The 20,509-nt window shown below is 42.6% G+C and overlaps 1 protein-coding gene across 4 annotated transcripts in view; it reads right to left on the bottom strand.

Moving 5' to 3' along the window:
• Window positions 1-20,509, bottom strand: part of stau2 (staufen double-stranded RNA binding protein 2) — a 500,403-nt gene that overhangs the window by 457,760 nt on the left and 22,134 nt on the right. For all 4 annotated transcript variants that reach the window (XM_078540321.1, XM_078540322.1, XM_078540323.1 and 1 more), the window contains exon 2: window positions 7,042-7,252. In XM_078540321.1, the coding sequence (XP_078396447.1) occupies window positions 7,042-7,243 (202 nt within the window). In that variant the 5' untranslated portion in view covers window positions 7,244-7,252. The remainder of the gene's footprint in view (window positions 1-7,041; window positions 7,253-20,509) is intronic.

Raw genomic sequence — 20,509 nt, 5'->3', positions numbered from 1 at the left:
GGTGGTAGTGGTCATGGGTTTGGAAGGTGTTGTCTAAGGAGCCTTGGTGAATTCCTGCAGTGCATCTTATAGATGGAACACACCGCTGCTACTGTACGTCGGTGTTGGAGGAAGTGAATGTTTGCGGATGTGGTGCCAATCAAGCGGGCTGCTTTGTCCTGGACGGTGTCCAGCTTCTTCAGTGTTGTAGGAGCTGCACTCATCCAGGCAAGTGGGGAGCATTCCATCACACTCCTGACTTGTGCCTTGTAGATGGTGGACAGGCTTTGGGGAGTCAGGGGCAAGTTATTCGTCGCACGATTTCTAGCCTCTAACCTGCTCTTGTAGCCACAGTATTTATATGGCTAGTCCAGTTCAATTTCTGGTTAATGGTAACCCCTAGGATGTTGATAGTGGGGGATTCAGTGATGGTAATGCCATTGAACATCAAGGGGCGATGGTTGGATTCTCTCTTGTTGGAGATGGTCATTGCCTGGCACTTGTGTGACGAAAATGTTACTTGCCACTTGTCAGCCCAAGCCTGGATATTGTCCAGGTCTTGCTGCATTTGGACATGGACTGCTCCAGGTTGTGAATGGTGCTGAACATTAAGTAATCATCAGCGAACATCCCCAGTTCTGACTTTATGATGGAAGGAAGGTCATTGATGAAGCAGCTGAAGATGGTTGGGGCTAGAACACTACCCTGAGGAACTCCTGCAGTGATGTCCTGGAGCTGAGATGACTGACCTCCAACAACCACAGCCATCTTCCTTTGTGCTAGGTATGACTCCAACCAATGAAGAGTTTTCCCCCTGATTCCCATTGGCTCGAGTTTTGCTAGGGCTCCTTGATGCCACACTTGGTCAAATGCTGCTTGATGTCAAGGGCAGTCACTCTCACCTCACCTCAGGAGTTCAGCTCTTTTGTTCATGTCTGAACCAAGGCTGTAACAAGGTCAGGAGCTGAGTGGCCCTGGCAAAACCTAAACCAGGCATCAGTGAGCAAGTTATTGCTAAGCAAGTGCCGCTTGATAGCACTGTTGATGACCCTTTCCATTACTTAACTGCTGATGGAGAGTAGACTGATGGGGCGGTAATTGGCCGGGTTTGATTTATCCTGCTTTTTGTGTATAGGACATACCTGGGCAATTTTCCACATAGCAGTGCCAGTGTTGTAGTTGTACTGGAACAGCTTGGCTAGGGGCGCAGCAAGTTCTGGAGCACAAGTCTTCAGTAATATTGCCAGAATGTTGTCAGGGCCCATAGCCTTTGCAGTATCCAGTGCCTTCAGCTTTGCTTGATATCACGTGGAGTGAATCGAATTGGCTGAAGGCTGGCATCTGTGTTGCAGGGGACCTCCGGAGGAGGCCGAGATGGATCATGCACTTCTGGCTTAAGATTGTTGCGAATGCTTCAGCCTTATCTTTTGCACTGCCATTCTGGGCTCCCCCATCATTGAGGATGGGGATATTTGTGGAACCACCTCCTCCAGGGAGTTGTTTAATTGTCCGCCACCATTCACGACTGGATGTGGCAGGACTGCAGAACTTAGATCTGATCCGTTGGTTGTGGGATCACTTAGCTCTGTCGATCACTTGCTGCTTATGCTGTTTGTTACGCAAGTAGTCCTGTTTTATAGCTTCACCAGGTTGACACCTCATTTTTAGGTATGCCTGGTGCTGCTCTTGACATGCCCTCATGCGCTCTTCATTCAACCAGGGTTGATCCCCTGGCTTGATGGTAATGGTAGAGTGGGGGATATGCCAGGCCATGAGGTTACAGATTGTGTTTGAGTACAATTCTGCTGCTGCTGATGGCCAACAGTACCTCATGGATGCCCAGTCTTGAGTTGCTAGGTCTATTCGAAATCTATCCCATTTAGCACGGTGGTAGTGCCACACAACATGATGGAGGGTATCCTCAGTGTGAAGGCGGGGCTTCGTCTCCACAATGACTGTGCGGTGGTCACTCCTACCGATACTGTCATGGACAGATGCATCTGCGGCAGGTAGGTTGGTGAGGATGAGGTCAAGTATGTTTCGTTGTTCCCTCACCACCTGCCGCAGACCCAATCTAGCAGCTGTGTCATTTAGGATTCGGCCAGCTCGATTAGTAGTGGTGCTACAAGCCACTCTCGGTGATGGATATTGAAGTCCCCTACCCAGAGAACATTCTGCGCCTTCCACCCTCAGTGCTTCCTCCAAGTGATGTTCAACATGGAGGAGCGCTGATTCATCAGCTGAAAGAGGGTGGTACATGGTAATCAGCAGGAGGTTTCCTTGCCCACGTTTGACCTGATGACATGAGACTTCATGGGGACCGAAGTCTATGTTGAGAACTCCCAGGGCAACTCCCTCTCAACTGTATACCACTGTGTGCCACCTCTGCTGCTGTCCTGCCGGTGGGACAGGACATAACCATGGATGGTGATGGCGGAGTCTGGGACATTATCTGTAAGATATTATTCCATGAGTATGACTATGTCAGGCTGTTGCTTGACTAGTCTGTGAGACAGCTCTCCCAATTTTGGCACTAGCCCCCAGAGTTAGTAAGGAGGGCCATGCAGGGTCGACAGGGCTGCAATTGCCATTGTCGTTTCCGGTGCCTAGGTCGATGCCGGGTGGTCTGTATGGTTTCATTCCTTTTTTGTGTCTTTGTAACTGTTTGTTACAACTGAGTGGCTTGCTGGGCCATTTCAGAGGGCACTTAAGAGTCAACCACATTACTGTGGGTCTGGAGTCACATGTAGGCCAGACCAGGTAAGGACGACAGATTCCCTTCCCTAAAGGACATTAGTGAACCAGATGGGTTTTTACAACAGTCGACAATGGTTTCATGGTCATCACTGGACTTTTAATCCAGAATTTTATTGAATTCAAATTCCACCATCTGCCGTGGCGGGATTCAAACCTGGGTCCCCAGAGTATTACCCTGGGTCTCTGGATTACTAGCCCAGCGACAATACCACTACCAGCAACAACGCCACTACGCCATCGCCTCCCCCCATACTTCTCCACTAAATGAACTAAAAATAAAGGTGAGAAAGGAAATTTCAGACAAATGATCCCAGGTGTGCATGGAAGTGCATGCATAAAATGTCAGGCTTCTCAATGAAAAGAGAAATGACCCCTTTTTTGTCAACATTTAATCCTTGTTACATTATAAATTAACTGAACGGATTTCTTAGCCAGTTTGAAAATGGTGAATATAAGGAACATGTGATTCTGCATCAGGCTTCACTTTGTGAACTAGAAGAATCTTGTGTTACTATTAACAAATGGGATGGAGAGAAACTATTCAAGCAAGTGAATCCACTGAAAGTATGCAGCCCAGATCAGATCAGTAGAAAAATTCTTAAGGAATTTGCTCATCAGTTGGCAGTTTCTTTCTCTATGGTCGTTCAGAAATCCTTTGACGTGCATACTGTTCCTTGCTGTTGCTGTTCCTTGCCATCATTATCCAGGTTGCTAGGCCTGCTGAGCTGAATGATCGGAACTCTTGGGGAAAAAAATGGTGGCCGAGGCAGACCCTTCTCACTTTGAGTCTGCCGATTGAGACAACAGACCCCTCTCTGGCACAAAGTGAGGCTTTCCACCAGGAAAATCCTGTTCTCCAGCAGCCTGGCAATGGAGGTGGGATCACAAAAGCTAGTTTTGCCTCCCAATTCTGACATGAAAATCTGGCCCTCTCCTTTTGCAATAGGAACTGTATATCTTAAGCTCCCAGTGAAGTGGCATGAACAACCACTTTAGGGTAAAGTAAATGGTGGAGTGGAGCAAACCTAATGGTTTGAGGCACAATAAAAGTAGGTAATTTCAAATGAAGACTGTATATAACATCCCAGTTTTACCTGGGAGTATTATGGGGCAAGTTTCAAACGTGGCAGTCAACCAACCATGTTACAAACAAATATCAGTTCAGCGCATTATAGTATGGGGAAAGGTGAAAATCAGAACTTTTTATCCTGAATGTTTATGCACACTTATACATGACATCTCCCAAATCTGTCAAAAGGCCATTAGCTTGAAACATTAATCCTACCATCCTTTCTCCACAAATGCTGCCAGAACAGCTGAATATTTCCAGTATTTTCTGTTTTTATTGTGGAATACTGTCTTTTTTTAAATCTTCTCTTGTCAAACTTTCCATGATGAAGGAAACTTCCTGCCTCTTCAACTGTGCATGTTAATTCAGTTCTCTTACACAATCATACTCATTATTTCATCCCAGCCAGTTCTCCCAATGAAGCCATTAGCTAGTATACAACTGGCCCAGGAAAGATTTAAGGTGTTTTTTTATTGCACAAAATTCATGCTATCACCGCTGAATTCTCCAGCACAAGTATTAGACAATATACAAGTACAAGCCAAATATAAAACCAATGGGATTCGCTAAGACTGGCCATCAGAAATATCCGTTTTTCTAAACTCAGTACTTGGGGAATTCAGTGACACTAAACACAAAAGCGGCTTTAACTTCCTTCTCTGTAAGAAAGCAGCTAAAATCTCCTCTGAACCACCAATGCCTTTTTCTCCCAAAAATGTTGGCCTAGTTGGCAGCAGTGCTGTATGAGAAATTTGTGGGTTCAAGCCCAACATCAATATTTGAGTCCAAACCTTAGACTAGCACTCTAATTCAGTATTAAGGAGTTTCATTTTCAGAAGTGTTGCATGTCCTAAGGCATGCAAACTTCTTGTTCAGGTGAACATTGAAAAGCAAACTGAAATGGGTTGTCACCCTGGAAGGATGAAATCAAATAATCCAAAGAGCTTTTATCTGAGACTATCCTGTAAGAATCTGTCTTGTGACAGGGTAGGGAGTGGGGGTGGGGGAACATGGAGAGGGTGGTGGTGAAGGGAGAGTACAAATCCACATTCTCTCATTGACAAATTCATTGACAAATATACTGTGCAAACCAACATTCATTATTGACATTTTATTAAATTTATAGTGTTCATTATTTTCTTTTATAAACATTTCCGAATAGAGCCAGTCTACCAATTAGAAAGCCTTGTACAATACAAGCATCACTTAAAATACTTTTTTAAAACCACCTTCAACAAATATTGCACAGGAGATATATATGACTTGCCTGCTTTTTAAGTTTGAACATAGTGTCAAGAAAACAAGAAATTGTCATATTTTTCTTCTGTTACTATCACTGTCATTTTACTTCTGTACTGGAAGACAGGCAGTTGGGGTAATTGGAGTAAGAGCTAGAGTGACTGCATGAGTCTAAAACCAACAGTAAGAAGTGGTTTTGATATGTTAATGAACCAAGAGGAATTTCAGTCAGAGTTCTACATTAAACAATAACAGGAGTAGTTTTGATTTGAGTTGTTTTAGTTCAAAGGCAGATATATGCAAGTTGTAAAAGGCATAAGTAAGATAAAGATAGGGTAAGTTTGTTTTGACAAGACTAAGAGCTAAGGTAACAAAATGACTTTAATGAATTCTGGGAAGAAAGCGTTTCTGAAGAGTCTGGTTGAGACAATAGAGAGATCAAAGGGAAGGAATGCATTTAAGGAAATACTGATGCCTAGGTGAGGATAGCTGGTCAGACCGCCCAGAAGACAGTTGGGTAGCTGCTCAGAACTTCAAGAAGATAGCGTGAACAAGGCAAAACCTGAAGATCCAGTTGCTGTCAGTCTCAGAGGACACCTCAAGGAAACAAGGCACTGTGTGGTAAAAGTACTGGTATTCTATAGATTTTGAAAATCTATAAGGATAGTTGCTCAACAGGAAAGGGGAGGTAAGCTCTGAAGGAAGTTAAGTTACAATCTTGTGGAACTGCTTTAAAGTACTGTTTACTGTGTAAAGCCATGTGTTTAAGTGTAATTGTGTTTTTTCCCTTTATTCTTTTAATAAATGTCTACTTTACTATAAAATCATCACAAATAGTCAGGGCATCATTTCCTGATTTCAGAACCTCCCCTCATACAATACAAATCGCAAAAACCATTTTGGCAGCTCTTTCAAGTTTCCCTCTGGGGTTTGGGCAGCTCAGCATTTACCATCAACCGTGCTATAACAATAGTAGACTCTGTACCTTAACTAGATTCAACAAAGGAAGTTTGTTATAGAATTTTAAAAATTATTTTAAAACCTCAATATTCTATACAAGAATAAAACAGATGTCGGCATTTTCAAGGCAGCTGATCATAAGTGAACTAAATCAACAGAGCTCTCAGATTAATGACTATGATAAAACACTAAGGAATTTTACACATGCTAATATAATACCAGAGAAAAGGGGTTTGGTTAGCTCAGTTGGCTGGACGGATGGTTTGTGGCGCAGAGTGACGCAAACAGCGCGGGTTCAATTCCCAGTCCGGCAAAGGTCATCCACGAAGGCCTCACTTTCTCAACCTCGCCCCTTGCCTGAGGTGTGGTGGCCCTCAGGTTAAACTCACCGCCAGTCATCTCTCTCTGATGACAGAACAGTCTATGGTCCTCTGGGACTACAGTGACTTTCACTTTCACCAGAGAAAATTAATTCCCCTTGGTTGAAATGATTATTTCATATGCAAACTCTTATTAATTTTATAACTCTAACTCCATGGTAATCAGAACTAGAAAATGTCAGTGGAATTGTATAGCTGACGAAACTCCGTAGCTCTCCAGAGCATTGGTAATACATTACAGTGCTATAAAATAAATTTCAAAAACAAAGTCGGTGTACACTAAGGGGAGGAAGTTAAAGGGGTTATATCATAAATTATTAAAGGTGCAGACCTCATTTTCTCCAACTGAATTGCAGACCTTCAACTCCTGAACACGTGCTGCTGTATATACTTTACTTGAATGCCCAGCAAACATTACAAATTCTAAATTTAACACCATTGGTGGACCATGGCTATTCTGTAAAATAAAATATTCTTCAATTTGCTTTATAAATTATACTAGCTCTTACACACTGTAAATACAGTAAGTGATTATTCAAACTGGTCAAACACACTTCATTTTCCATTACCATCACAAATCATTTTGTATCAAATGGTCAGATGACAGCATCATAAATCTCAGATTCAAGAGAGCATGCAAATTGGAAAAAAAATTACCTGGTGAGTTATTAATAGAAGCAGTAGAATCCACAAGCCCAGCTGCAGGACTGACACAGCTGGTAGTTGAGGCTGGGACTGGCCCATTCACAGAAGACTGCAGAGCCAGAGGACCTGCACTAGCAACCGACGTTGACTGTACTGTGGCTCCCAGGGTAGATCCAGATAGGTTGACTGCAGTCTGAACTTTAACTTGCGCCATTCTCTATCACTGCAAAGAAGATATATGTTAAAGAGCTGAAAGGGCTGATTATGATAAAAGCAAAAAAAATTGTAATTAATTTAAGAACAAAATACCGCAGATGCTGGAAATCAGAAATAACTGAAAACTTATTGTTCTGATCAAAGACTTGAAACTTTAACTCTCTCCAGAGATGCTGCCTGACTATCTGAGTATTTTCAGAATTTTCTGTTTTTATTTGTAATTGATATCACATGGTTATGGATGATGACAATGGCACATGTGCTGTTCTAGAAGTTGAAATAATCTGCAACAATCATTGGTTCTAATATTTCATTCATGTTTACAGATAAATCAGTTGGCAAGAATTTACAGAGGCAGGGCATTTGGTTAGACTTCACCTTGCATGTTTATGTTTTTCAATTTTTGCACAGCAAGTTGCTAAAAGTGCAAGCTGATAACATCGCATAAGGGAAACTGGACATCTCGGGCCTGAGTGAACAGGACAAGTAATTGCGTATCTCCTTGACCAGATTGAATGATTGTGAAATTAACAGCCCAAAAACAGAGAAGGAAGTGCAAGTTAAAATGGGTGAATTTATTGTCAAATCAGGCACGAAAGGAAAAAAAAATAGAAGACTGGATTAAGGCAGGGGCAGAGAGAGAAAGAGTGACCTGAAGGAAAAGTAATTTAAAAAATTGAATTTCCCATTTTAAAATCTCCAGTTAAAAACTGAATGAATGAGAATCCATACTTAAAGACATATTTTTCAGTTAAGAAGCTGACTGGCAGTAATTTACACGTATCATGTTATTAAACGTGTATTTAGACTTGAAATGAATTGACTTAATGTCATGTCTTGTGATTGCCAGAAGTTTGAAATAATCACACTTTTAGATACATACTGGATCAAGAGTATTTTTCCAGGTCTCACCACAGGCTGCAGAACAACACATTGTTCTTTGGTACACTGACTGGAGTGCAGTAATGAGTGATGAGGCTCTGGATATACATGTATACCTATGCATGACAATGTAGTTCCTAAATATGTTTTGAATAATATAACAATATAATAGCCCTCTTCTTTAAAAAATACAATGGCTTTTATATCAACATAACCTTTCAATCATTAACTTTTATAATTAAACATGTAATTCCAAGCTGAAAACTCTTTTATATAGCTTGTTTGCTTTACTTAAAAAATATTATTCACGGTATTATTCAGGTGATCAAATGTTATGCCCTCATCTCATGGATTTGGTATTCATCGCTCTGTGCCGAGTTAGCACACTGTACTAGTGAGATTGTGTGGGTTGCTTCTGGTGTTGTAAGAGTTGTGCTTCATGCTGCTGATGTTCTGTCACTTGTTAATGATGTTGATGACCTTTTCATTTCCAATCCTGGTGTAGATTTAAAATAGATTTTGTTTCTTCTCATCTGCTTACCGGTTACAGTCTCGCTTAAGGTCTCAAATTCACCATGTAGGGAGGCTCGCGTGATGTTTATCATTGTCTTCCTGTCCCCGTAACTAGTCTTGAACTGAAAGCCATTGTATATGTGGAGTATTGATAGGTTCGCATAATTGCATTGATTGCTGCCTTCCTGCCTTAGTAGTTAGTAGCGATTATTTATGCAAGATTTTGATGGGCTTTAGTTTCGTGTAAGATGAAGTCTTTCTCTGGGTTGATTGTTTTAAAGGGAAGAATGCATATTCTGTCTCCTCTCGTTGTCTGGTTCCAGGCAACAATCCACACTGCACTCAAGCCCAGGCATGTCCAGTCCCAGGCCTTCATGGGCCTAACCTCCTGTCTGCAGGGTTCAACACTTAACTCAGCAGTTGGGTCCTCTGCCATAAAAGTCCAAAAGTCATATCCTTGTTGATGATATGAAAAAATGTGGGAATTTTGAGAACCCTTCAACCAATAACTTTTGTTGGGTTTCATGTTTCCCTATATATGCACAGTTTGTCCTCTCAACCACTCAGGCAAGGATATGGCATGCTTGTTGAAATGTTGATTTCCTTCTGCCTGTGTATCATTAAGTTGTTGTCTTATTTCCTCCTGATCATTTGGAGGATGTCTCTTGCTCGGCAAAGTTGTCTAGTACTTTCTGCCATTCAGTAACTCTGCAAGCAATTTCATGTCAGCCTTAGATGTGGCTCGGAGTGACAATAAGGCAAGGTTTGGGTCTTCCTTTGTCTCTTGGCACTTTATGAGGGTCCTCTTGATTGTCTGAATATGTCTTTGTATGAAACTTTATCGCCTTGAGTAATGTGGTGATGAGGCTATGATGTTGAACTCATACTGTTCAGCAAATTCCTTAAATTCCCTGGAAATGAATTGAGTTCCATTATCACATATTATGAACATACGAACATGGAGCAGGAGTAAGCCATTCGGCCCCTCAAGCCTGTTTCACCATTCAATAAGATCATGGCTGATCTGATAGTAACCTCAAATCCGCATCCCCCCATCCCCAATAACCTATCAGGGATGCTTGGTTAGCTCCCTTGCTTACCAAGAATCTATCCGCCTCGGCCTTAAAAATAATCAAAGACTCTGCTTCCACCAGGAATCTCTGACTCAGCAAACAGAATTTGTATCGCTGTGGTGATTGTTATAGCTCTCAAATCTTTTGCCCTTCTGAGAACTTTGAGTAATAGGCTGCTACTATATGATACCATTCTTGATTGTGTGTGAACAAATCAGCTCCACAGTATCCCATAGGCTGGATGATACATCAGTAGCCATCATCTCCTCTATCTGCTGTGTATTTCTAAATTCTGGCATATACTGCATGTAGATACCATTCTTTCAATGTCTTTGTAGATGCCTATCTGGTACACAGCTGAACTGACTGAGTTTAACACTTCTCCATTTCCATGTGGCCAGTATTTTCTGAAGAAGCTCTCTCTGCATCATTTTAAGTACAATGATTCTGAATCCAGCCAGCAGGGCACCATCTTCCAGTGAGAAGTCACCTCTGACAAACCAGAGTACTTCCAGGTTGCTGGCTTTGTTTGTTGTATCTGATTAGGCCATCCCTGGATCACTTACAGGGAGAGCATCTGGAACTCTTTTTCTTTGCTAGTCTCATCAAAGAATGTTTCGGGCAGTTTGAGTGGTGTTACGTTCACTATGTGATGGATCGTGACATCTAATCTTTTATCTTGTGTTTCTCATGTGGCAACAACCAATATGAGGTATCTGCTAGCAGCATTTCTCTTCCTGGCTTATATTTCAAAGTGAAATCGTAACTCTGAAGCCTTAAGAGTAACCTCCACCGTCTTGCTGGTGCTCCACACAGATTTTTCTTGTAGATCTGCTCCAGTGGATGATGATCACCCTACACAATGAACTTTCTCCCACAGAGAGAGGTATGGAATTTCTCACCTCCATACAAAACTGCCAAAATCTCTCTATAATGGCATATCTGGTCTCAGCTAAGGTTAGAACTTTGGAAGCGAATGCTATTGGTTTTCCCTCTTTCCTTTTATAGAAGCATCTACTTGCAGAGTGACAGGTATTTATAGTATGACAGATTTATCTCCTTGCATACTGCTTCTTTGAGCTTGTTGAAACTCCTCTCATGTGACTGACCACTTGTATTCAGCATCTTCTCTTATCAGGTCTCATAGGTTTCCTGTGTTCTGACATGTGAAGTATGAAAGAACTCATGTGAAGCTAAGGACATTTCTCAGCTCTTTCTTGTCTCAGGACTTGGCTTGACTCCATCAGGTTGTACATCATTCTGAAGAACTGGTATTCAGCCACCTTCACAATGCATTTGTCTGCATTTCACTTGATCTCAGCTTTCCTGGTTCTCTCCATGGCTTCATGTAGATGATAGTCATGCAGGTAGATTTTACGAGGGTGTTGGGGGGGAATGAATCACCTGCACCCCCCACCTAAAAGTCAGTCGGCACCTCGCCAACCAGAAATCTGGCTGCCTCACAGCAATATTATGCTGGGGGCAGCCTTAACTGGGTCAGCGTGGGACTTCTGCCCTCATCAGGGAGGATGCCATCCTATCCACCTGCTAACCTGCCACCTGCAACCAGCACGCTACCCTACTACCACCCACCACCCTACCCGTCTGCTACCCTGCCAGCCACCCAACTGCCATCCTACCCCCCTTACCTCACCTACCCTGACCCTGTATACACTAACGCACCCAGCGCCCTTCTCCACCCTACCTACTTAGCTTACCACCATACACACTTACCTTACCCCCACTATCCCCTTACACACTTAGATTCCCTCCATAGCTTTTCAAAGAAGCTTTGAGACATTTCCTACTTAGCAGAATATGGCAGCTAGTGCCATAAAAAGGCGTAATGGCTCAACTTCCCCTGATACTCCAGCAGTACGATGAAGCTCTTCAAGGGACCGTACGCTCCACATTTCTGGAGAAGCCGGGATCAGAAGTCCCAGCTAGAAATGCAGAGCTCCACCTGGTGAAGAGCAGTAAGAGTGGACTGAAAACCCAAAGGTAATTGCCAGTCCTTAGAAGATTCAGGCCATTTTGATTTTCTAAATGCCCTGTTATTAGGTCCCTAATAATAGATTCTAGCATTTTCCCTACTACTGATGTCAGGTTAACTGGCTTATAACTACAAGCAATGTAACAGTAGGATTACAATTTGCTACCTTCCAACCCATGTTGGAACATGGGCCTGTTCCAGAGTCTAGGGAATTCTGAACACTCAAAATCAATGCAGCCAATATCTATGCAGCCAAATCTTTCAAAACCCTAGAATACAGGCCATCAGCACCAGGGGATTTGCTGGCATTTCTCCAGTACCTTTTCCTTATTAATGCTGAAGTTGAAGTTCCTCTCAATTTCCAGTATGTCCTTTGTGCCTCCGATAGTGAATACAGATACAAAATATTCATTTAACATCTCTACCTTTTCCTTATCGCCTATTATACTAACAAGCATAGTAACAAAGTGAGCGTTGGTCCTATAGAAAGCCCATCTGAGGAATTGAAAATGGAAAGCAGGGAGATGGCAGATGAATTAAACAGGTATTTTGCTTCGTTCTTCACTATACAGGATACAAGTAACATCCCAGAAATAGTTCTATATCAGGAAATAGAAGAGAGGGAGGAACTTGGGGAAATTGCAATCACTAGGGAAGTGGTATTGAGCAAATTGTTTGGGCTGCGAGCTAACAAATGATGGACTTCATCCTAGGGTCTTGAAAGAAGTGGCTGGGGAGATAGTTGATGCATTGGTTTTAATTTTCCAAAATTCCCTAGATTCGTGGAAGATTCCATTAGATTGGAAAATAGCAAATGTAACTCCTTTATTCAAAAAGGGAGGGAGACAGAAAGCAGGAAACTACAGGCCAGTTTGCCTAATATCTGTCATAGGGAAAATGTTAAAAACTATTATTAAAGATGTTATAGCAAGGCACTTAAAAAAATTCAAGGCAATCAGACAGAGTCAACATGATTTGTAAAAAGGAAATCATGCTTAACCCATTTATTAGAATTCTTTGAAGGAGTCACATGTTCTGTAGATAAAAAAGAACCGGTGGATGTACCATACTTAGATTTCCAGAAGGCATTTGATAAAGTGCAACATTAAAGGTTATTGCAGAAAATAAAAGCTCATGGTGTAGGGGGTAACATGTTGGCATGGATAGAAGGTTGGCTAGTTAACAGGAAGCAGAGAGTTGGCATAAATGGGTTTTTTCTGATTGGCAGGATGTGGCGAGTGGTGTGCCACAGGGATCAGTGCTAGGACCTCAACTTTTTACAATTTATATGAATTATTTAGATGAAAGGACTGAAGGAATTGTTGCTAAATTTGATGACACAAAGATAGGTAGGAAAGTAAATTGTGAATAGGACATAAGGAAGCTACAATGGGACATGGATAAGTTAAGTGCGTGGGCAAAGATCTGGCAATTGTACTTTTCTTCTCCACCGATGCTGCCAGACCTGCTGAGTTTTTCCAGGTAATTCTGTTTTTGATCTGGCAAATGGAGTCTGATTTGGGCAAATGTGAAATTGTCCATTTTGGCAAGAAAAATAAAAAAGCTTATTATCTAACTGGTGAGAGATTCCAGAGCTCTGAGATTCAGAGGCATCTGGGTGTCCTAGTGCTTGATTCACAAAAGGCTTGTATGCAGGTAAAGCAAGTAATTAAGAAAGCTAATAGAATGTTATCATTTATTGTGACAGGAATTGATTACAAAAATAAGGAGGTTATGCTTCAGTTGCATAGGGCACTGGTGAGGTCACATCTGGAGTATTGTGTAAAGTGCTGGTCTCCTTATTTAAGGAAAGATGTAAATGCGTTACAAGCAGTTCGGAGAAGGTTTACTAGGCTAATACCTGGATTGGGCGGGTTGTCTTAGGGAAAAAGTTAGGCTTGTATCCACTGGAGTTTAGAAGAGTAAGAGGCGACTTGATTGAAACATATAAGATCCTGAGGAGTCTTGACAGGGTGGATGTGGGAAGGATGTTTCCTCTTGTGGGATAATCTAGAACTAGGGATCACTGTGTAAAAATAAGAGGTTGCTCATTTAAGACAGAAATGGGGAGAATTTTTTTTTCCCTCACACGGTCATGAGTCTTTGGAACTCTCTTCCTTAAAAGGCGGTGAAAGCAGAGTCTTTGAATATTTTAAAGGCCGAGCTAAATAGATTCTAGATAGATTAACAAGGGGGTGAAAGGTTAACGGGGGTAGGCAAGGATGTGGGGTTGAGGTTACAATCAGATCAGCCATGATCTTATTGAATAGCAGAGCAGGCTTAAGGGGTTGAGTGGTTTACTCCTGTTTCTAATTCGTATGTTCTTATTCACTTCATCTGGTCTCTGCCTCTAAGGGATGCACACTTACTTTTGCTAATATGTTCCTCTTTCAATATAATCTCTGCATGTCAGACTGCAGCTCAACAACTCTAAATCAAAGTTCAAGTTGCAGGCATTTACTGCAGATACTGTTGCCCGGGATCACATTGCTCTCTATGAACTCGCACATGCTGCAGAGGGGGCACACCTCCTGTACTGCCATCTCTATCCATCCTTGTTTTGTATTCTAATTAATTGAAGTTTTATGCAATTAATTCAATGTAGTTGTTTTTAGTTTTTTTAAACTAATTAAACCAGTTTAAATTGTTAATTAATTTATTTCTTATCGTTTAACTCAAATGTGGCGTCAATTGCTAGGACAGCATTTTTATTGCCCATCCCTAATTGCTCTTGTGCTGCCTTCTTGAACCACTGCAGTCCATGTAGTGTAGGTACACCTACAGTGGTGTTAGAAAGGGAGTTCCAGGATTTTGACCCAGCGGCAGTAAAGGAACAGCAATATAAGTCCAAGTCAAGATGGTGTGTGGCTTGGAGGGGAACTTGCAGACGGTGGCGTTCCCATTAATCTGCTGCCCTGATCCTTCCAGGTGGTAGAGGTCATGGGTTTGTAAGGTGCCGTTAAAGGAGCCTTGGTGAGTTCCTGCAGTGCATCTTGTAGATGGTACAAACTGCTACCACTGTGTGTGTTGGTGGTGGAGGGAATGAATGTTGAAGGAGGTGGATGCAGTGCCAATCAAGGCGGCTGCTTTGTCCTGGATAGTGTCAAGCTTCTTGAGTGTTGTTGGAGCTGCAGGCATCCAGACAAATGGAGAGTATTCCAGCACACTCCTGGCTTGTGTCTTGTAAATGGTGAACAGGCTTTGGGGAGTCAGGAAGTGAGTTATTCTCCACTGAATTCCCAGCCTCTGACCTGCTCTTTTAGCCACAGTATTTATATGGATGGCCCAGTTCAGTTTCTGGTCAATGGTAACCCCAGGATGTTGATAGTGGGAGATCCAATGGTGGTAATGCCATTGAATGTCAAAGGGAGATGGTTAGCTTCTCTCTCTCGTTGGAGATGGTCATTGCCTGGCATTTGTGTGGTACGAATGATACTTACATCTTATCGGGCCAAGCCTGAATGTTGTCCAAGTCTTGTTGCATATGGGCATAGACTGCTTCAGTATCTGAGGAGTCGAGAATGGTGCCGAACATTGTGCAATCATCAGAGAACACCCCTACTTCCGACCTTTTCATGGAGGGTAGGTCATTGATGAAGCAGTTGAAGATGGTTGGGCCCAGGGCACTACCCTGAGCTGACTGACCTCCAACAACCACTACTATCTTCCTTGGTGTTATGTATGACTCCAACCATGGAGAGTTTTCCCACTGATTCCCATTGATTGCAGCTTTGCGAGGGCTCATTGATGACACACTTGGTCAAATGCTGCCTTGATGTCACGGGCAGTCACTCTCACCTCACCTCTGGAGTTCAGCTCTTCTGTACATATTTGGGTTAAGGCTGTAATGAGGTCAGGAGCTAATTGGCCCTGGCAGAGCCCAAACTGAGCATCAGGGAGCAGGTTATTGCTGAGTAAGTGCCACGTGATAGGAGTGTGGACGACCCCTTCCATCACTTTGCTGATGACCAACAGTAGTCTGATAGAGATAATTGGCCGTGTTGTCCTGCTTTTGTGGACAGGACATACCTGGGCAATTTTCCACAATGCCAGGTAGATGCCAGTGTTGTAGCTGTATTGGAACAGCTTGGCTAAGGGCGTGGGCAGTTTTGGAGCACTGGTCTTCAGTACTATTGTTGGAATGTTGTCATGGCCCATAGCCTTTGTAGTGTCCAGTGCCTTCAACTGTTTCTTGATGTCACGTGGAGTGAATGGAATTGCCTGAAGACTGGCATGTGTGATGCTGGGGACCTCAAGAAAAGGCAGAGATGAATCATCTACTCAGCACTTCTGGCTGAAGATTGTTGCAAATCTTTCAGCCTTGTCCTTTGCATGGATGTGCGGGTCTCACCCACCATTGAGGATGGGGATATTTATGGAGCCTCCTCCTCTTGTTACGTGTTTAATTGTCCACTACCATTCATGACTGGATGTGGCAGGCCTACAAAGTTTAGATCTGATCTGTTGGTTTTGGGATCACAACTTTTGTCAATTGCATGCTGCTTTCACTGTTTGGCATGCAAGTAATCCTGTTGTTGTATCTTCACCAGGCTGACACCTCATATTTAGGGATGCTCCTGGCATACCCTCCTTCAATCTTTATTGAACCAGGGTCGATCCTCCAACTCGATGGTAATGGCAAAGTGGGGGATAAATTGGGCCATGAGGTTACCAATTGTAGCTGTATATTATTCTGCTCCTGCTGATGGCTCACAGCGTGTCATGGTTGCCCAGTCCTGAGTTACTAGATCCGTTTGAAATCTATCCCATTTAGCACAGTGGTAGTGCCACACATGATGGGAGGTATTCTCAATGTGAAAACAGGACGTCAGCTCCACAAGGACTGCACGGTGGTCATTCCTCCCAATACTGTCAGGGACAGACGAATCTGCAACAGGTAGATTGGTGAAGACGAGTTCAAGTAGGTTTTTCCCTCTTGTTGGTTCCCTCGCCACCTGCCACAGACCCAGTCTAGCAGCTATGATCTTTAGGACATGGCCAGCTCAATTAGCAGTGGTGCTACTGAGCCACTTTTGGTGATGGACATTGATTTCCACTACCCAGAGTACATTCTGTGCCCTAGCCATCTTCAGTGCTTCCTCCAAGTAGTGTTCAACATGGAAGGATACTGATTCATCAGCTGAAGGGGGGTGGGGGAGGTGGTAATCAACAGGAGCTCTCCTTGCTCATGTCTGATCTGATGCGGTCCAGAGTCTATAGTCTGAGAACTCCCAGGGCAACTCCCTCCTAACTGTATATCGCTGTGCTGTCACCTCTAGTGGGTCTGTCTTGTCAGCGGGACAGGATATACCCAGGGAAGGAGATGGTGATGTCTGGGATATTGTCTGTAAGGTATGATTCTGTGAGTATGACTATGTCAGGCTGTTGCTTGACTAGTCTGTGGGGCAGCTCTCTCAACTTTGGCACAAGCCCCCAGATGTTAGTACAGCAGACTTTGCAGGGTCGACAGGGCTGGGTTTGCCATTGTTGTTTCCAGTGCCTAGGTCAATGCTGGGTGATCTGTCCAGTTTCTTTCTTTTTTTGTAGACTTAGTAGTGGCTAGATACAACTGAGTGCCATTTCAGAGGGCGTTTAAGAGTCAACTACTTTGCCCTGGATCTGAAGTCACATGTAGGACATATACATGTCTCAAGTACATTAGTGAACCAGGTGGACTTTTACGACAATTGACAATGGTTCATGGTCACTATTGCCGAGACTATCTATTTTAATTCCAGCTTTATTGACTGAATTTATATTCCACCAGCTGCCATGGTGGGATTTGAACCCATGTCACCAGAGCATTACTTGTCCGATGTTATCACCACTTCGCCAACGTCTCCCCAGATTTTTATTAAAGTTTATTTTATTAGTTTGTGGAGTGTGGTAAAATGGAACAATAACTAATATCTCACAATGCTTGTAGTGATACCAATCAGGAAGCCTGTCCCTGCATACTCACCTCAAAGGTAGAACATGGAATCCATCCAGGTCATGATCACTGTAATCGTCCACACTACAGAACATACAGCTCCCTCCATTGACAGGTTAGTGACTTTATGGTTATAAAGTTTATTAGGAAATTTTGGAGCAAGTTACCAACGGCAAGATTAGCACACAAAATGGCAAGGTTGCCAGCATCTGTCATCAACATCGCAGTTGCAGTAAATTCTGGATCATTACATCAAACAAACATCTGGAATAATGATACTTCTATCACTAACAAAATTCACTTACAACCCTTATTTTAAAAGGAACTTCTGAAATTATAAACCTGTTGTGGTCTCCGTAATACCAACTACTGTATAATCAAGGTTTCTAAAATATGTTTCACAAATATTACTATTTCCTATACTTTGGCAGAAGTTACAGGTAAATAACTACTAGGGAGCTTCGAGTTGTAAAGGAAAAATTAAATCACCACAAATTTGGAAACTAAATAATTAAAGCATAATTAATTTTCCTCCTTCAGACTCCCACTTTGTTTTTGCAGGGAAACTAATGGCATGTGCTCCATGTCTGCCTCCGAATGTGACCAGAGCTGCATTTTATGGGCCAGGTGCTTCTTGCCAATTTTTGTTTTAAAAACAATAAACCTTTAAAAAAAATACTAATATGTAAAAGCAGAACTTGTGGTAATAATGGCATTTTTGTATAAATGTGGGGAAAATATTTTTGACAAGGACACAAAATGCCACAGAGGGATTTGGATGTTTAGGTTCACAATACATTAGAAACAGCATCTCAAATGGATGAGGCCATAAAAAAGATAATGGAGCACTAGGTTTAAAGGCAAGTAGCATAACACATGTCAAGATATAATATTGAATTGTATAAGATTACTGTTGGAGCCTAAACTGCCCACAATCCTCCAAGGCATGGGAAGATATTGAGGCAAATGGTGGGGGATACAGATTTATTGTGTTGCTGCATGTTAAGAAAAAATATCAAAAATAGAGAGACTTAAATGTTTAGAGCTGCTTTCATCCAAAGAAGCATCTTATGGGGACACCATTACTCACTTTCAATTACTCTTTAAAAACTTCCCCATGCTCTTTGTGATGACTGTCACTTTAAGATCAGTTCAACTGAGTAAGAGTCACGTGATTTGTTCAACCAATGTGTGGCTAGCGCGGAGGAATAAATTACGTGATTCCCTACTTAGCTGAACTGATCTTAAAATGACAGTCATCACACTCTTACTTTGTTACCTCCCTTCTAGCCAGTTTTTAACCCAATTGGCTATCCTCCCTCAACTCCATACTTTTTAATCTTCTTCAATAGCCTACATGGCTATTGAACTACATGGTTCCTTGTCAAAGGCTTTGGAAAGTCCACGTATATCATATACAATTCATTTTCCCATCTACCTTATCTGTCAAGTTCTCAAAGAACTTTCATGTTTGTCAAGCATGATCTTTGATTCAGAAATCTGTGATGGCTGCATCCACTTATTTTCCATTTATGTAGATATTTAGTTATTTCATATTCAGTTAAAGATTCCAAAGGCCCTGATATTAGTTCGGAGATAGGAATGCAGTGTGCAAGCATGCAAGGCTAGCTGATTTTTACAACCAGCCATCATTTAAATAAAGCTTGTGGGTTGCTCATTGGAATGCTGCATCTGCGGGTGTGCCACCCACCTGCATAATGAAATTTCCCATCCACTATTGAAAGGCTCAGGCCATCTTGCAGGGAGACAAGTTTGAACAATGAAGAATCATTGACTATTGGAAGGGTGCCTGGAAAGTGAGGCAAGATGGCCACAGGTTCATCGGTGCATCCCTGGAGGTTATGCTGGATCCTGTGAGAACAAAGAGGGGTGTGTTGTTTTTCAAAAGTGGGGGGAAAATCTGCAGCAATAACCGAGAGAGTGTGCATTGAGGTGGCTGAGGAAGTCAACACCAGGAGTGTAACATGGATTCTAATAGAAGGAAATTAGCATCCTTATCTGGTCTGGCCTATATGTGACTCCAGACCCACAGCAACTGACCTCTGAAGTGGCTTAGCAAGTCACTCAGTCCAAAGGCAATTAGGGGTGGGCAACAAATGCTGGCCCTGCCAGTGACACCCACATCCCATGAAAGAGTAAAAAAAATTCAGTGCAGCAAATAGCTTAATAACCTAATTAGGTCAGGATACATGCTTCTTTACCCATCTCCTGCAATGCACCTCCTTCCACTCCTGCTTGTCCATCCTGCACCAGGCACACCACTCTTCCCCACCAATCAGAACAGTTTGATAAAACTCTCATCCTCTCTCCCTTCTCATGTTCACCACCCACTTTCCCCTTCCATTATGGCTAATAACCCCAATCCTCAGATCATCCAACCTCATCCGCTTACACCCACTCTCATTACACATGCTGAAATGGCACCATGGTCACTATCGACAAGGGAATGCCATTTCAATTCATTTTGCAAATGCCTGGTTCTCACCTTCACCATATGCACTAAATCCATGGGATGCACACAACCTTAAGAGCCACTCAAGGATCTGTTGTATCCCTACTGGCAGGAGAAAGGGGTACAGAGTGCTAAGGGGAGGGCCAGAATAAGATGACCACCACAGGAAATAGTGGAAGTTAGGAGAAACAGTCAGTAGCAGGGCCTTCACAGTGCCAACATCCATAAGATGTTGGTTCTAAGCATCTCAGGAGTCTGAGAGGTCCCCAGCATCACAGATGCCAGTCTTCAGCCAATTTGATTCACTCCACGTGATATCAAGAAACGGCTGAAGGCACTGGATGCTGCAAAGGCTATGGGCCCTGACAATATTCCGGTAATAGTACTGAAGACTTGTG

This window comes from Cetorhinus maximus, chromosome 4, assembly GCF_964194155.1.
Source record: "Cetorhinus maximus chromosome 4, sCetMax3.hap1.1, whole genome shotgun sequence".
NCBI lineage: Eukaryota > Metazoa > Chordata > Chondrichthyes > Lamniformes > Cetorhinidae > Cetorhinus > Cetorhinus maximus.
The sequence above is the reverse complement of the archived record's forward strand: the minus strand, read 5'-3'. Positions and strand labels throughout refer to the sequence as shown.